Here is a 17,032-nt window from a genome sequence, read left to right as displayed (position 1 = left end):
AAGAATTTCATAACTAATTTCATCACTTTCTCCTTGAGTTTTTCATTTAACAGTCTCCTGACTGTCCTGTCTGTCAGCTCCCTAAAACCTAATCCTTCTGCAGATGAAATGCTGGTTAATATCTGTGCTTCTCCGGAGGTAGCCATTGTTCTGCAAGTCTCTTGCCTTTTGTGGCTGGCCAAGCCAGCAGGTCTTTACCAGATTCCTCTGTCATCTCCTTTGCCTGTTGGCTAGGATGAAGAACTGTTCCTGCCTACAACTACCTGAAGGGAGGCTGTAGCCAGGTGGGGTTGGTCTCTTCTTCCAGACAACCAGCAATAGAACAAGGGGGCACAGTCTCAAGTTGTGCCAGGGGAAGTACAGGCTGGATGTTAGGAGGAAGTTTTTGCCAGAGAGAGTGATTGGCATTGGAATGGGCTGCCCAGGGAGGTGGTGGAGTCACCATCCCTGGAAGTGTTCAAGACAAGTCTGGATGAGGCACTTAGTGCCATGGTCTAGTTGACTGGATAGGGCTGGGTGCTAGGTTGGCCTGGATGATCTTGGAGGTCTCTTCCAACCTGTTTGGTTCTATGATTCTATGACCAGGGAGCTTGGCTGAATATTTCTTGTCCCTTTTCCTCAGAAACAGTCTCTAGTCTGTAGCATATTGTGATAAGAAAAGCAAATAGTTGCAAAAGGCATTATAATGGGTAAATATTTTCCTGGGAGTTTGGAAACATTCCTGGTTTTGCTATTAAAAAAAAAATCATCTCATTTCACTTAGAGTATGGCAGCACAGCTGTCCCAATATCTTAATTTAATAAAGCATCCTTTTCATTTCTGAGCAGTTATGCAGCCTTTGGAGGGGGCTGGTGCCTTTATATAGCTGGAGATCTGTTCTTGGGCACGCCTGACAGCCCCTTAGATTGAGCAGAACCTTTCTTCTCACTCCCTGTGCCTTTTGGCTAGTTTCTCCTTCAGAAGTGCTTTATGCAGCTTCTGCAGTGGGCCTGGAAAGTATTGCCCTCCATCAAAGGAGAGAATTGTTATTGTTATTTGTACCTCTTCTCTATGATCCTTGATTGCTGTTTCACCTGCTTCATTAGACATTGCATCTTTTCTTCCATACACCTTTGGTGATGCTGCTTCCCAAATTCAGCCATCCAAACTCTTTTCTAACCTGTGCAGCAGCAGTTCCTTTGAACGATGACTCTCTCCTTACTGGGAAGCCACCAGTTTACACTTCCAGCCCCAAGTCTATCCCTCTGCATTTCAGCCAGGGAGAGCAGGATGACAGCTCTCTGAAGGATGAGAAGTAACAGCCTTCCAGCCTCAACTTCCCCTGTCATTCCCACTGGGAAGATACTGCTTTGCCTGAAACACACTGGTTGGGCTTAATCTCATAAGACAGAGAAGTGTGTTGCCAATCTTCTGCTTTCTCTTTGCTTTTAATTAACTGTGGTCCTTCAGGGACCTGGCCGGAATTTGCATAGTTATGACTTTAAAATCACAGACCATTAAATGCTTATTAGCAGCAGTGCAAACAGCAGAATGCTCAGAAAATCCTAGTCAGCCAATCTTTGGTGCCAAGTGAAAGTTTCTGTGAAATGATGGCAAGTTAAAGAAAACTGTAATAAATATAGCAATTAGGCGTTTCCAGCAGTGATCAGATAGAGATGGAAACCAGCAAGCAGCAGCTAAACACCATCTTAACCAAAGGCAGAAAAATCAGAAGCACAGTCCTAATACCCCTCCCCCCCACAACATGCACTCCCCTTTTCCTGCTTAATGATACTAATTATTTCATTTGCTTTCTCCTAGTCAAACTCTCCATAGATGTGCAACATATTGAAATGAAAGCAGTCATCAAAATGAAATGAATCACACTAGAAAAGAATCAAAACAAAGAGGCAGTGGTACCCTGCCTGTGCTATGTGTAGTTCTCAGTTATTGCCTCTGAGGGTTTTTTGCCTCCCTAAAAGCTAGTTCCCTAAGAGGTGAATCATTAGCTTTATTTATAGGGGGGGGGGAAAGTGACACCAGCAGGCATGTGGGGCCAGAATCACAGAACTTGAAAGGTTGGAAGCGACCTCCAGAGATCAAGTCCAACCCCACCCTGCCAAGGCAGGCTCACCCAGGGTAAATCGCACAGGAATGCATCCAGGTGGGTTTGAAAGTCTCCAGAGAAGGAGACTTCATAATCTCTCTGGGCAGCCTGTTCCAGTGCCTTGTTCACCATCGCTGTAAAGAATTTTCTCCTCAAGATCAGGTGAAACCTTCTATGTTCCAGCCATTGCTCCTTGTCTTATTGCTGCTGACCAGCAAGAAGAGTTGGGCCCCATCCACTTGATGCCCACCCCTCAGATATTTGCATACATTGATGAAATCTTCTCTCAGTCTTCTCTTCTCCAGACTAAACAGTCCCAAGGCTCTCTGTTTCCCTTCGTAGGGGAGATGCTTAAGTCCCCCAGTCATCCTCGTGGCTGTCCGCTGGACTCTTTCCAGCAGGTTCCTGTCTCTCTTGAGCTGGGGAGGCCAAAGCAGTATTCCAGGTGTAGTTTCACCAGGGTAGAGACCTTTTTTTTCCCCTTCCTTTTCTTCCCTCCCCACCTTCCCCCAGCTTTCCCCCCCCTGAGCAGTGAAATACGGAGCTCAGAGCCTCTGTTCAGACTCCTGGTTTTCAGAAGCGAGGCTCCGTCGCTCGCCTTCAGTCATCCGAGCTTGGCGAGTCCCTCTGGCTTCCTTATCACAGTGTGAAAACCTGCTTATGTCTTTTCATATCATGTCTCCACAACTATTAAGAAACTCTGACGTTTTTTCTTAGTACACAGTTTGGAGAGAAATCTGAGTGTTCAGGGGTGTGAAATAATCACATTCCAGACAGCAAGGGACCAGTCTCACAGGCTCTGGAAGCTTTCAGCAGCTTTTACTTGCAGAGCAATAACCAAACAAAGCAACAACAAACAACAACAACAAAAAAAAAAGGTTAAAAAATGTTTTGTACTGAAAAGGGGACCAATTGCAGGTTATTTTTTACAGAACACTAAGGATCCTAGTTCTGGAGCTGATTGTGTAATTAGTAATGGATCTATCAGTCCTAGAAGAAATATCTTAGTTTTTTACTAGCAGAATTGTAGCCTCTTTATTTAGTTTTATTTTTTCTAACCCAAGGCAAAAAAAATCAGAAGCACAGTCCTGATATCCCCCCACACACACAACATGCCCTCACTTTTTCCTACTTAATGATACTAATTATTTCATTTGCTTTCTCCTAGTAAAACTCTCCATAGATGTGCAACATATTGAAGTGAAAGCAGTCATCAAAATGAAATGAATCACACCAGAAAAGAATCAAAACAAGGAGGCAGTGGTACCCTGCCTGTGCTTGATGAAATCTCCTCTCAGCCTTCTCCAGACTGAACAGTTCCAGGGCTCTCAGTTTCTCTTTGTAGGGGAGATGCTCAAGTCCCTCAGTCACCCTGGTGGCTGTCCACTGGACTCTTTCCAGCACGTTCCTGTCTCTCTTGAGCTGGGGAGCCCAAAACAGTCTTCCAGGTGTGGTCTCACCAGGGCAGAGACCTTGAGGAAAGGAAGAAAAGGGGGAAGGAAAGGATTTAATTTTTGCAGCCCTTGTTTTACTAGCAACAGAGTTATTTCCCCCCCCCCCCCCCCCCCCTTCTATCTCTCAGCGTTTATGTCAGCAGAGAGCTGTCTTTAAAATAGATAAGCAAGACTACTTAGTTGGGGACGCTGTGGCTCACAGAGCAATTTAGAAGCCTATTGTGTAATGTCTGGCCACATCCCCTGTGATGTTATTCCATCATCTCTACAGTAGGTGTTGAAAGGAGTTTGGCTCATCTATTTAGGGTGCATTTTGAAGCCTGGCCCCAAAGGCATGAAGCTGCCAAACGTGTACAAATGACTGCGTGGCTTGCTCTTTAAATACACATCAAGCAAGTAGGTTCAGTGCTGGGGACTGCCTGGCAGCTCTGTGCCTCCTGCATCGTGGAGCAACCTGTGTTCATTTAGCACAAGATCAGCTGCAGAGAGCCTGGTGGTTGGGAGCTAGAGCAGCTAGAGCATCTGTGAAGGCAGCGTTGTTAAGGAGGAGTCTGTAGGTGGCTGCAGGACCCTGTGCTTAGGCACTACATGTGGCTGGGGGCCCACTCGTGCTTCACCCACCCCATGTGGGCTGGTGCCCTGTGCTGTCAGAAGCCCCTGCCCGTTTCCACTTGCCTGGTAAAGTTTGTGCCTTGCAGCTGTGAGCAGGTGATGGGAATGATGAAATGGGCCACAATGCAAGTCTCTGAGGAGGGAAAAGTCTTTAATTTCTGCTCTAGCTCCTTACTCTTGGGGGCAGGTAAGCATGTGGCTCCAGCTGCAGAGCAAAAGGGTCCCACAGCACAGAGGTTTGAAAGGATTGGTCTTGCAGAGGAGCCCTGCAGACCTGGGGCTAGCAAGTAGCCTGTTGGCATGCTCCGTGTGGTTTTTGTCTCCACTTCTATACATGTGTCTTGTAGCTGCGGGCTCAAGGTGGAAGCAGCAGCCCTCCTCTCTCACCCAGCGTCTGGGCAGCCCTTGTCAAGATCTCCTAGCTCTGCACCTGATTCTCCAGGTGGTTTTGTGAGAGATTGGATTAATCTGTTGTCAGTGCCTGCCTGCTTACAGCTCCCCTTGTGTACAGGCTAGGGCATGTCCAGTCCTACCAAAGGCTGACAGGAGGTGTCTTAAATGCCACAGGTGCTCTCACATTAGCTCTTCAGGTGTGTGCTCTTCCTCCTGCCTCCTTCCTGGTGCTCCAGTGTCACTGGTCACCATTATCCAGGCAGTTGTGGGCAACAGTAAGTGGTCTCTTCTCCCAGGCAACCAGCAACAGAACAAGGGGACACAGTCTCAAGTTGTGCTGGGGGAAGTATAGGCTGGATGTTAGGAGGAAGTTCTTCACAGAGAGAGTGATTGGCATTGGAATGGGCTGCCCAGGGAGGTGGTGGAGGCACCGTCCCTGGAGGTGTTGAAGCAGAGACTGGCTGAGGCACTTAGTGCCATGGTCTAGTTGACTGGCTCGGGCTGGGTGCTAGGTTGGACTGGATGATCTTGGAGTTGGTTCTATGATTTTGCTGCCTGCTCTCCCTCTTTTGCACTCCACAGACTCAACTAATGGAGTCTCTGGGGGAGCCTGGTCAGATCTGTTCTCCATAGCCCATAACCCCTGCTACATCTCTGGCTACTGAGGGCTGGAACTAGATGGACCAAGTGATGCATTTCATCAGAATGACTCGTGAATATAAGAAGGGAGATATGTATATACCATTGAAGTGCATTGTCCTGTGGAAGGACCAGTTTTGCTCCTTTTTGTCACTGTAGCCACAGTCTTTGAAGCCAGACCAAAGTCAGTGAGACCTTCCCCCTACCTTGGTGTGTACTGCAGAGGTGGGAGGATTTAAGGACAAATCAGCCTACACCACCACCCCACAAACTGCAGGTGGGAGATTTGAGTTGTGGAGTAGCTCACACGTGGCTCATATATCCAGGGAATGGGCACCTTGGTAAACAAAGAGGTGTCAAATCCAACTTTTGATGCCAATATCAGGCAGGGAAAACTGGCAGGCTTATATTTTCCCTGTGACTTCTGTATTCTGGGTCTTTGAAGTAGTGGGAATTCCAGCTTGTGGCATTTGGCCAAACAAGGGTCCAAACCCAGAAAGACATATTCTTATATGCAGAAGACATTGGTTAAGTCACATCTAGTCATGGTGTAGGTTCATGTTAGGCTTAGGCTTCTGATTATAGCTGAGAAGGTAAAGGATTTTGGAACAGAAAGCAACAAAACAGTCATCTGTCTTGGTTGCTCCAGATGCTCATAGATGCAAAGACCAAATAAAAGTCCACAGGCAGGGTAAAGCTTCACTTTCCACAGAGACTCATAAGCAAGCCTGAAATTACAGCTAGGAAGTCACAGCCACAAAGTTTCTGGCTCCAGCACCAACGTGAAATTTATTTGACAAAGAAATATGAATTGATTAGAATGCAGTTAATTAGATTTCAGTTGAAAGTCCCTATCAGAGGAGGGGAATTAGGCAGCTTTTGGATTTGACCAAAACATACTGACTTTGTCTCCTGGGGAAAACATTGCCTCAGTATTTTTCATGAGTGCTTCCAGAATCCATTAAAAAGAATTATTTCTTGGCTGCCAGTTCTCAGCAAGCAGAAGTTCAGGAGCTAAGAGTAGGAAAGTTAGGAAGTGTTTAATAAAGATAGGAGGAGGCGTAAATGTGAAGAGGTAAATGGTAATGTCTGAACTGTTTTGATCCTGGATTTCATCAAATGGAGCTGTGAGGAAGCTGCTAACCAAGCACTGTGAAAGTGCAGTATCTAGGGTTGCACGGACAGCAAGGCAGGGTCTGAGTTTTCTGGACTCCTTTCATGGTTTTCATGTTCTTACTGTGTCTGTTTTAAACAGCCTTAGTTTTTCTGCCTCCATCCCACTGGTTAGTCTGCGTTCTCCTGTTTGGCACAGACCTACGCTGGCCACAGATTTCTGCTGCTGGGAAATGAGCACTGCTCTTCTCCCCTGGGTTTCACTGCTTTTGGAGAGGTGGAGAGTGCCAAAACGGATCCAAGCCCACTCTCAAGCTCATAGGTGCACAGCAGCAAAAGAAGTGCCAAGTGGTAGCCAATGAAGTTGTTCTGCTGTTGTTGAGAGCTTGTAAGGAGCGAGGGTTTGTGAGGCTGGTGGTTTGCATGCCTCCTTGTCCCTTCGTGCTCGCTGTCTGCTCCAGTGGTTTGGCACAAGACAAATGGACAGGGTCAGTGTGCTAACAGATTGCTCACTCTGTTAAACTCAAGGTCTCTTGTGTGTTCAGCTGAGCAGGCTTCCCCGGACCATAGGCTAATGTTTATCATCTAAACAGGGACTAAGGATGCAGGAGGGTAGTTAGCAGGGGAAGAGACAAAAGGAACCAAGGGGAGGATAGAAGAAAAAATAAGAGATTGGGAAGGGAATTGAGGCTACAAGACAAAGTGGGGAAAGATGAAGGAAAGGCAAAGGGTGAATGAAAAACTGGATCTTGAGGAGGAAGATTAAAGTGAGAGGTGGAAACGTTGCAAGTGGACATGAGTCAGAGGGAGGTAAAGAGATGGAATGTTTGGGGAGGAGTTGCAGTACCTTGAGATTAGGGAGAGAGGCAGAACTCAAGCACAGGGGCATTCCCTGCCAGGCACCACGCTGCTTCCACAGGATGAAATCCTTTTATGCAGCTGGTGCCCCTGTCCCATCTCCTGCCCTGTCAGTGTTCCACCATGCATCAAGCTGGAGCTGTATGGCATGGAGACAGTGCACACATCAGGCCCCTCTCATTCCAGAAGAGTTTAATGTGCTAAGTTTTGAGGAAGAAAATCTCTAGTAAAGGAAGAAAAAATACTGTATAAATTCAATTATCTTGACAGCCCAGTGCTCAAATTGCATTGCAGATCAGGAGTTTCTCTCCGATTTAGCACAGTTCCACCTTCCTAACCTGCCCCTGCGCTCACTCGCCCACGCCAGAGACCACAAAATACTTTAGTGGTGCCAGAAACGAGTTGTCATTTCCCTTGGGATGGATGCATTCCCTCCTGCCCCATCATGGTAAGGGAAAAGGACAGCTTGTAATAACCACAGGGGCTTTTTCTTCCCTCTGATCCTAAACTTTGACTGACTTCTCCTGGATCTTAAATTATCTAAGATAAACAAGACATGCTTAAAGCAGCCGAGAAATTAGCTGGGAACTAGATGAAGAGCAGTCAGGTTGTGGGGGCTACACTTGGTACCACAAAGCAAGGAAAAGGAGTGTGAGGAACTTTTGGAGTTTAATAAGAAGGAAACAGTTTGCTGTTAGCTTTAATGTTTCTTGGTTTGTGGTTTATGAGCACCCAGTGAACACATGGTTCCCCAGGTTGCCGGTCTGATGAGGATCTAAGCACAGAATGCTTGCATGAAAGTCCAAATAAGCACTGGGTGCCTAACACACCAGCACAAGATCATGAGACACAGGCACAGGAAAACGTGAACCTCCTCATATAAATCTGCTACCATTGCTAATATCTGCTGTGAGCCCTTTTTGACTTTGTCAACCTGGCACCAGCTCTGCATGTGGCAAGAGAAGAGGTACAGCCCAAACCTAGAGGTGGTGAACTGTACAGGGCTTCCAGACAGTGGGGGGGAGTGCTGGCTGGAGAAAGATAAGAGCAAAAAACAGCTGAGCTGGCAATCCCTGAAATGCTTCAGCTAGCCAGAGACTCCAGCAGAGCTGCTGAGAGATCCTGTTTTGCTCCAGAGAGGAGGCAGCATTTACATTTGTTGCTTTTACCTACACAGAAAATGGTTGGGGTTTTTTGGCCAGTGTGAACGTGAACTGATGCTAAAGCCATCGCTAGGGCAAGAATGAGCTACCCTGATACCACATTGCCCCAGGACTGTGTTTGGAGTTGCTCTGGATATGATTTATGTGACTGCAGTAGAACAAACTCATCCATGGGGATTTAAACATCCTGGCTGTTATTACAGGCAAGAGGAGGCCTCAGGAAGAACTGTAGGCAGAAGGGGTCTGCTAAGAGAGCCGAAGCCCTGGGGCCTGCTGGAGCTGGACTTATTTTTGTCAGAAGTTGCTCTCTGAAAAATGTAGCAGTTGCCCTTCTCTGACCCATCCCTGGGAAGAGCCTGCTGTGGTTCTGTTGGTACAGTGATTGACTGGTGGGTTTTTTTCCCAGCTAAATTGGAACCTAATTGCAGCAAATCTGCAGCCACCGAGGGCTGCAGGAGGCTGACCTGCTGGCTGCTTGCACTGCAGAGTCCCAGCTAGGGCAGCATTCAGCCCTCTCTGAGAGGACCCACACTCACTGCTCTGTTACTGATTTTCTAGTGGCATGTGGACTGGTAAGCTAGGAAAGGGCAGGGATGCGACCAGTAGCCTGGTTAAGGTTGCTGTCTGTGCTAGTTTGAAGCTAGCTAGGATGTTCTGGTGGGAACTAGATGACAGGCTGTGAAAGACAAACCAGGGGGATGTCTACTTCACTCATAGGCTTGCTGAGATGTATAAGAATAAGAATCCAAACATAGATAAGGCACTTCTGCTGGGGAGCTTGGAGCTGCTTTTTTTTCTCTCTCTAGCCTCTCTCTGCCATCTCTCTGATTAATCCACTTTGTTTCCTAACCCCCTGGCTGAACCTCTGTTCTTCCTTGGGACTGGGGTAAGGTTGAGAGGGGTGGGAGAAGGTGGAAGGGTGGTTGGGAACCCCTCCTGGGGACTCAGGTTTCTGTTGTGTGTCTGTGTTACCTTTTACCTTGCATATTTCTATATATAACTGCATATATACTGTAAATATCTGCTTGTATATTGAGCTGAGCTGTAAATATAAGCTTCATTCAAATTTCCAGAGCCAGCTGAGTCTAGTCTGGGTGATTTTCAAAGTGTGTGAGGGGGGGTGGGTAACACCCAAACCATCACACTGTCATTATAATGCCAGCAATATGGCTGTAGCCACGAGAGGATAGAACTCAAATGGTTTGTAGACAGAGGTTCTATTTTTAAAGTAATTTTGGGTGGCTAAGTCCAAGAAAGAACGTTGCCTTCGCCCACTGATGGATTCTCAGCTCTAGCCCTGTGCACTTTCTCTGTACTCAGTTGCTGTGAGGGTTGTGGTGTTCTTCAGGGCTGCTCATTTGGTCACTTGTGCTTCAGAAAAGACCACTTTTTGAAACCTCCTGTGGCTCTTTGCTTATGTAGCATCTGCCAGATTGTCTTTCAGGTTTGTTCTACTACTGCTCAAATCCATATTTTGTTTGCCCTCTGAGATCTGACCTTGAGGTCAGTGCTCTGGGAGACATGATTTTTTTTAGGAGAGGAAAGGAAGTTCCTTGAATCATAGAATCAACCAGGTTGGAAGAGACCTCCAAGATCATCCAGGCCAACCTAGCACCCAGCCCTAGCCAGTCAACCAGACCATGGCACTAAGTGCCTCATCCAGGCTTTGCTTGAACACCTCCAGGGACGGTGACTCCACCACCTCCCTGGGCAGCTCATTCCAATGCCAGTTACTCTCTCTGTGAAGAACTTCCTCCTAACATCCAGCCTAGACCTCCCCCAGCACAACTTGAGACTGTGTCCCCTTGTTCTGTTGCTGGTTGCTTGGCGAAAGAGCCCAACCCCACCTGGCTACAACCTCCCTTCAGGTAGTTGTAGACAGCAATGAGCTCTGCCCTGAGCCTCCTCTTCTGCAGGCTGCACACCCCCAGCTCCCTCAGCCTCTCCTCACAGGGTTTGTGTTCCAGGCCCCTCGCCAGCTTTGTCGCCCTTCTCTGGACATGTTCCAGTACTTCAACATCTCTTGGAACTTGACCAAATTTCTCCAACCTTTATGTTTCCATGCTCCTGTGTCAAGTCTCTGTGCTATGAAGAGATGTTAGCCCATGTCCTGGGAGCAATGCTGCTGTGCCCATATGGTGCTTTGCCCATAACAGAATCACAGACTCAGAGAAACATTCCAGTTGGAAAAGCCCCTCAGGATCACCAAGTCCAACCAATATTCCTACTCTACAGGGTGCACCCTAAACCATATCCCTTAGCACCACATCCAAACAACTTCTAAATGCATCCAGGGTTGGTGACTCAACTACCTCTCTGGGCAGCTCATTCCAATGCCTGACCACTCTTGGCATGAAAAGATGTTTCCTAATGTCCAATCTAACCCTACCCAGTCGCAGCTTGAGGCTGTTCCCTCTTGTTCTATCATCGTTTAGCTATGAGAAGAGACCGGCACCAACCTCTCCACAGCATCCTCTCAGGTATCTGTAGACAGCAATGAGGTCTCCCCTCAGCCTCCTCCTTTTCAAGCTAACCCATTTGGAAGCATAGTTCCAAAGTTTCAGCAGTTTTGCCTACTTCTGGAGCACAATGTCTTGATCTGTGCTTTCCGAGCGAGGCTGATCCGAGCTTGTCCAAGGCCCCGTGCCCCGTGTACATGCTTTGTGTGCTACTCTGTAGTCATGTCTGTGCATTTATATGGATGTGTGTTCTGCCTCCTTTCATACCCACTTCCCAATTTCCTCTGACTGCATCCCAAGCCTCTGCCACCAATGCTCTCTGTAAGCTAAGTGATGCTGCTTGGTTTGGGATGGGTTTTTTTGGGGGTAGTATTTTTTTCTGAGGGTGTGAATATTTTGATTACCTGCATGAAAACCCTTCTCGTTCCTTCTGCTCTCAGTGTATCTGGAGCTGACAGCTCCAGGGAGGTAAATGAATGCCACTGCATTTCAGAGGAAGAATTATTTCGTGCAATTACCCTAAAAGTGCATGAGAGAACAGTGAAAGGAACGAGGGAGAGAAAGAGAGCGAGCGTGAGAAGGAATAATCACAACACTTCGACAGGTTTGCCTCATTGTGTTTGAAAATCTATCACTCTGCCAAGTTCTCCTTGTGAAAAGTGTAGACAGATAACTAGACATTTGCTCTTTGAGGTCCTTTTGAGTGAAAGGGGTGATCAATAGGAGGATCAGTCCTTTCACTCAAGTCCTTTCTCTTCTATTTCTTACAGACTAGCTGTACACTCTTTCCCTCTCAATGCCTCGCTCAGGCTCTCCGATTCACTTCTTCCTTGTGCTTGAACAGAGGGATTGGGGTGGACTTCAGGCTACAGGACTATTGGCTTGTGGGTCTTTTTATCCATGTTGTAATGGGTTTGGCTTGAGAAGGGATGCCATAACAAAAGGCTGTGCTCTCTGATCCTTCCCTGTCACTTGAGCCTGTTGAAAGGCCAAGGAAAACAGAGTTTTTTTTGTAGATTCATCTGAGAAAAGCTTCAGGAGAAGCAGTTCCCATCCTGACTCTGCTGCTGTTTCACCTGCAAACTTTGTTACTCTCTTGATCGTTCTGTGATTGTCTCTGCACATGAGGCTCACCCTAGGGAAGCTGCTGACAAGAGCTATGTTCACTAAAACTTGCAAAGTGCTTTGAGATCCTCAGATGGAAAGGGTAAATGACTAGGATCATCCAAGAGTGGCAAGTTACTGGACACTTGCCACGCTGGATGAGGAGGGGAGCAATGGGCTTGAGGGGTTCTGGGCCAAGTCACGTTTTTCACCTGTGCCTGCTGCTCTTGCAGCAGTCATGGCTCTTTGTACTTTGAGGTAATTTAGGGCTAGGAAAGCTAAGGTCCAGCATTTGTCCTAAAAGGAGACTTTCCTCTTTTTGGCTGGTGTCAGAAAGGAGTTATCCACAGCTACTGGAAAAGTCTTCCCATCTAACCAAAGCAGTTACTGCTCTAAGTTGGTTCTGTGTGATGTGGAACAGGTTAGCCAAAGCCACCTTCACGGACTCCATCCTGTACTGTGAGATGAGTGACACACTGGGAGCACCTTTGCTGCAGACTAATGCTCAGCAAAGCTGTGCTGCTCCCTCCTCCTGGCCTCACAGGAAAGGTACTCCCCACATGTGTGCCCTTGCCAGGAGTGGCTGCTTCTTGCTGGGCATCTTCGTGCAGCTCCTTCACCTCCTGACAGCTGCAGCAGGTAAACATGATTGCAACTCCTGTCCTGCATCCACATGGCACCCTCTCACCACCCACTGCCTCGCTGTGGATGAACTGTTTCCTGCCAGGGGCGTTTTGGGATCCAGTCCTGCTTCTGGAGGTTTCAGCTTTGCTCCTGGAGATGCAAGCTTCATTTCTATGACTTCCAGATGCCTTTCAATGATGAAATGATGACTCTGTGGCTCAACCCAAAATTCTGTGTTATTTTAAACTTCTTTGTTTTTCTCCCCTCTTCTGCAGGATGGTGGAGTACTCCCTGGATCTCCAGAACATTAACTTGTCTGCAATCCGTACTGTCCGTGTCCTGAGACCCCTGAAAGCTATCAACCGTGTGCCCAGTAAGTCATGCTTCCCTCTCATACCTGCTCAGCTTGGGCTATGGAGAGTACTTGATCAGTAATGCTGTGTGTGGTGGTGTCCTCCAAGTGAGGTTCAGGTGCAAACTGAGTGGAGACTCCTGCGCGACTGCTTTTGCCCATCACGGGGCCAAGAAGTGCTGTTGGGTGGGTGGCAAAACCACAGTCTCCTAACATGGTCATGCTTTGTGCAGGGCCATGCTGATGGCTCAGGAGCTGAAGCTGAATGGTGTGCAAATGAAAGAAAGGAGGTTTTTTCCTTCCTGTCACTGAAGGATGCTGTGAGTTTGATGCTGTCTGTGGCCTCAGAAGGAGATGTGCCTGGGGAGGGGTGTGCTCAGGGAAGCAGGGCCAGTTGGTTTGCACAGGCTTTCACAAGCTCTTCCAGGTCCTCTTGTCTGAAAAACGTTCATGCCATTACAGCTAAAAGGTGTGTAGCATCAGTTGTACTTCTCTTCTCCTCACCCTGTGCCTTGTACTCCCTCTTCTGTGCCAGCTATCCCCACTGTGAGCTGGCATGCACGTGTGAGCCAGGCTGTGCATCGCTGGGTGCAGTACTGCCAGGGCTGTGCTGGAGCTGGGATGTGTCAGTAGCCAAAATGCTGCTCACCAGTACCATTTGGATCTGAAATGCAGCCCTGCTCAGGCCTGCATGCACACCAGAGAGGTCCTGCAGCCCTGGTTTGTAATCTGCAGCCCTGAAGCATGTGCTGCTCCCACAGTGGAGGTGGCTTCTCCATAGCCCTCACTTCCTTCCTCCTCAGAGGATGGCAACAAGAAGACTGAGAAGGAATTTAATAAATGCTTATAAATATCTGAGGGCTGGAGGTCAGGAGGGAGGGGACAGGCTCTGCTCACTTGCTGCCTGGGATAGGACAAGGAGCAATGGATGTAAGCTGCAGCACAGGAGGTTCCACCTCAACACAAGGGGGAACTTCTTTACTGTGAGGGTCACAGAGCACTGGAACAGGCTCCCCAGAGAGGCTGTGGAGTCTCCTTCTCTGGAGACTTTCAAGGCCCATCTGGATGCATTCTTCTGTGACCTGAGCTAGATTGTATGGTCCTGCTGTGGCAGGAGGGGGTTGGACTCGATGATTACTTTGGGTCCCTTCCAACCCCTGACATCCTGTGAGCCTGTGATCTTCACTCTGCTTTTCCATTTTTATTGCAGCTGAACTGTTTCTTACCTCTTCTTTCACCTCTCCTTTTTTGTTTAAGTTTATTTTCTCATCAGTGTTGCTCTCTCTACAACCCTGCAGCAAGGAAGCAGGTGGTGTTGTTATTTAACTGCAGGAAATATTGATGGAGGTGGCTCAGGCTTCACAGTGGTTTTATGCAGGTGGATGGCAGCGAACTGGCAGGCAGGTTGCGTGCCGTTTGGACCAGGTGGCTGCAAGAGCCCTGAACTCAGTCTGCTGTGTCACTCTGATGTTTCTGGGTGTTCTCTGTGCAAAGGCAGCAGCTGCCATGTGCAGCCCTGTCAGGTTTTAGGCACTCCTTTTGCATGTTTCTCTGCCTTGCAGAATGGCAGGAGGCCTCTCTGCTCTTCCCCGTAATCTCCCTATCAGGTTGTCTGCAGTGCCTAAGACCTTGCCAGAGCTCTCCTAATCCTCTCAGACTCAGAAGCTACTTTTTCTTTTCCAGATCAAAGTTTGCACAGCCAACTTCCCAGTCTTCCTCCCATGATTTTCCTTGTGCCAAAGTCACTTTCACAATGTCACCTCTTTTCTGAGCATGCTACTGAGATGGATTTTAGTATCACAGACTTCAGACAAAGCTTCTCTAGAAGTCTTTTGCAGACCTTGTCCCTCTTCCTTGGGTGTATTTTTATCTCTGAGCAGTAGCTAGGGATAGAAGGTGCCAAAAGTTGTGATGAAGGAACTGTGGCAAAATCTGATGTTCCCAAAGTGGCAGGAGGGCACCAGGTAGAGGAGCTGGTTTGGGCACTGAGTGTACATCCAGTTGTATAACAAGTCTATCGTGGGGTGATAAAGGTAGGAGCCAAGAACAACCTTTTGGCTATCGACTATCAGTAAAAACAACTCTCCCAGCCTGTCTCTCTGGTCCTTCTCCAGAGAGAAGAGGGCTGGGAGCCAGCCACAGGCCTTGCTGTGAGCATGGTACATCTCTTCTGTAGGTCGTGCGTGGTAGGCTCACCCCTTCCAGCGAGCGCATGGCCTCTGTGTGAGGGCAGCACCGTTCTTATGCTTCATAAGCAGATCTGTGAGTCTGTGTTCAAAGACCACTTTGAGGAGGCTCATCCCTGTTATCAGGGTAGATGTAAGCATGGTGGCAAGTGGAACCACAGAATGCCAAGTTGGAAGTGACCTCAAGGATCACCTGGACCAACATTTCTGGGTGATAATGTATATTAAATGAGATGCTCCAGCACCCTGTCAAGCTGAGTCTTACTGTCCAATACTTAACTGTTCTCACTGTGAAACATTTTCTTCTGGAGCCCAGTTGGAATCTCCCCAGGAGTAACTTGTAGCCATTGCCCCTTGTCTTTTACATGTGGCTCCTTGTGAAAAGGGAGTCTCCATCCTCTTATTAGCCACCCTTTATGTACTGATACTTGGTAATGAGGTCTCCCCTAAGCCTTCTTCTCCTGAGGCTGACCAAACCCAGCTCTCTCAGCCTTTCCTTATACAGCAGGGCTTCCAGTCCTCTGATCATTCTTGTGGCCCTTCTCTGGACATGTTAACACTGAAGTGACTCCTGCCTATGTCTGCCATATTAATTGCTGGGCAACAGTGGTCAGGAGTAAAGTCTGACTGACAGAACCAAGGTCTTGTTTAATTCCTAGTTATCTCCTGGAGCAGCTGGAGTTGCTCCCTGCCAGCAGGAGCTGCCCCAGGAGGAGCAGTGTGAGCAGCAGAACTGACTCATCAGGGATCTGCTTCGTCCATGCAGAGGCACCAGGGATGCTTTCACTCATTTTTGCCTGACCTTTGTAGAGCACAGGGCCTTTGAATTTCCCCTGACTGTCCCAGCCCTGATGCTGTCTGTCTGCTCAATTTATCAGCATAAAATTCTACCTGTGTGAAATTGATGCTGGTTTAATTTCCACTCGGTGGTTAAATCTTTAAGTATTTTTCTTGCTACATAAATTTGCAGTTATATGCAGAGAACGTTTTGGGAGGAAGACAGCCTGTCATTAATTTACAGGGAAGAAAAAAAAGAAAAGGAATCAGATTTCCTGGGAGAGAAAGCACTGAGTTAAGGGGTGAAAACTGGTGAAGAGGCTGTAAACAACGGCTTGTGATAAATGGAAATGATCTGCATTGCAAGAAGATGCCCAGTGGGGTATAGCAAACATAATTAATGGGACCTTTGGACACAAATCTTTTTTTAATGTCTTTTTAAAGTTCTTCATTACTGATCTGAAGCAAGAGAAAAGTCTGTTAGTGAGATATACTGATGATACTAAGCTGGAGGTGTTGCAGGTGCTAGCAAAGCAAGTGGGGAGTAAAAAGAGCAGAAGGTTAGAGGGAGGCTGAGGTCTTGGTGAGAGTGTGAGATATCTGGGGAGAGGCAGGAAGGTTAATCCCAAAGGCAGATATTTGACCACGTTCACAGGGTCACAGGATGTCAGGGGTTGGAAGGGACCCAAGGAGATCGAGTCCAACCCCCTGCCAGAGCAGGACAGTATTATCTAACACAGATCACAGAGGAACACATCCAGACAGGCCTTGAAAGGCTCCAGAGAAGGAGACTCCACAACCTCTCTGGGAAGCCTGTTCCAGTGCTCTGTGACGCTTACAGTAAAGAAGTTCCCTCTTGTGTTGAGGTGGAACCTCCTGTGCTGCAACTTACACCCATTGCTCCGTGTCCTATCCCAGGGAGCAAGTGAGCAGAGCCTGTCCCCCTCCTTCTAGCCAGCCCTCAGATACTTATAAGCATTTATCAAATCCCCTCTCAGTCTTCTCTTCTCCAGACTAAACAGCCCCAGGTCCCTCAGCCTCTCCTCATCAGCCATGCCCTCCTGTCCCCTCATCATCCTTGTAACCCTCCACTGGACTCTATCCAGCAGATCTCTGTCCCTGTTCCAGAAGGCTGTGAGGGGACAATGTGATCCAGCATTCAGTGGTGGCCATTTTAAAGGCATACATAGGGGCACCCAGGTAGGAACTACT

At 47.8% G+C, this 17,032-nt stretch overlaps 1 protein-coding gene across 6 annotated transcripts in view; it reads left to right on the top strand.

Moving 5' to 3' along the window:
* The window catches only part of CACNA1I (calcium voltage-gated channel subunit alpha1 I), a 209,588-nt gene that overhangs the window by 111,662 nt on the left and 80,894 nt on the right, over positions 1 to 17,032 (top strand). For all 6 annotated transcript variants that reach the window (XM_064155219.1, XM_064155216.1, XM_064155218.1 and 3 more), the window contains one exon: positions 12,781 to 12,878. In XM_064155219.1, the coding sequence (XP_064011289.1) occupies positions 12,781 to 12,878 (98 nt within the window). The remainder of the gene's footprint in view (positions 1 to 12,780; positions 12,879 to 17,032) is intronic.

This window comes from Pogoniulus pusillus, chromosome 15 (assembly GCF_015220805.1).
Source record: "Pogoniulus pusillus isolate bPogPus1 chromosome 15, bPogPus1.pri, whole genome shotgun sequence".
Lineage (NCBI taxonomy): Eukaryota > Metazoa > Chordata > Aves > Piciformes > Lybiidae > Pogoniulus > Pogoniulus pusillus.
This window is presented reverse-complemented; position numbering and strand designations above follow the sequence as displayed.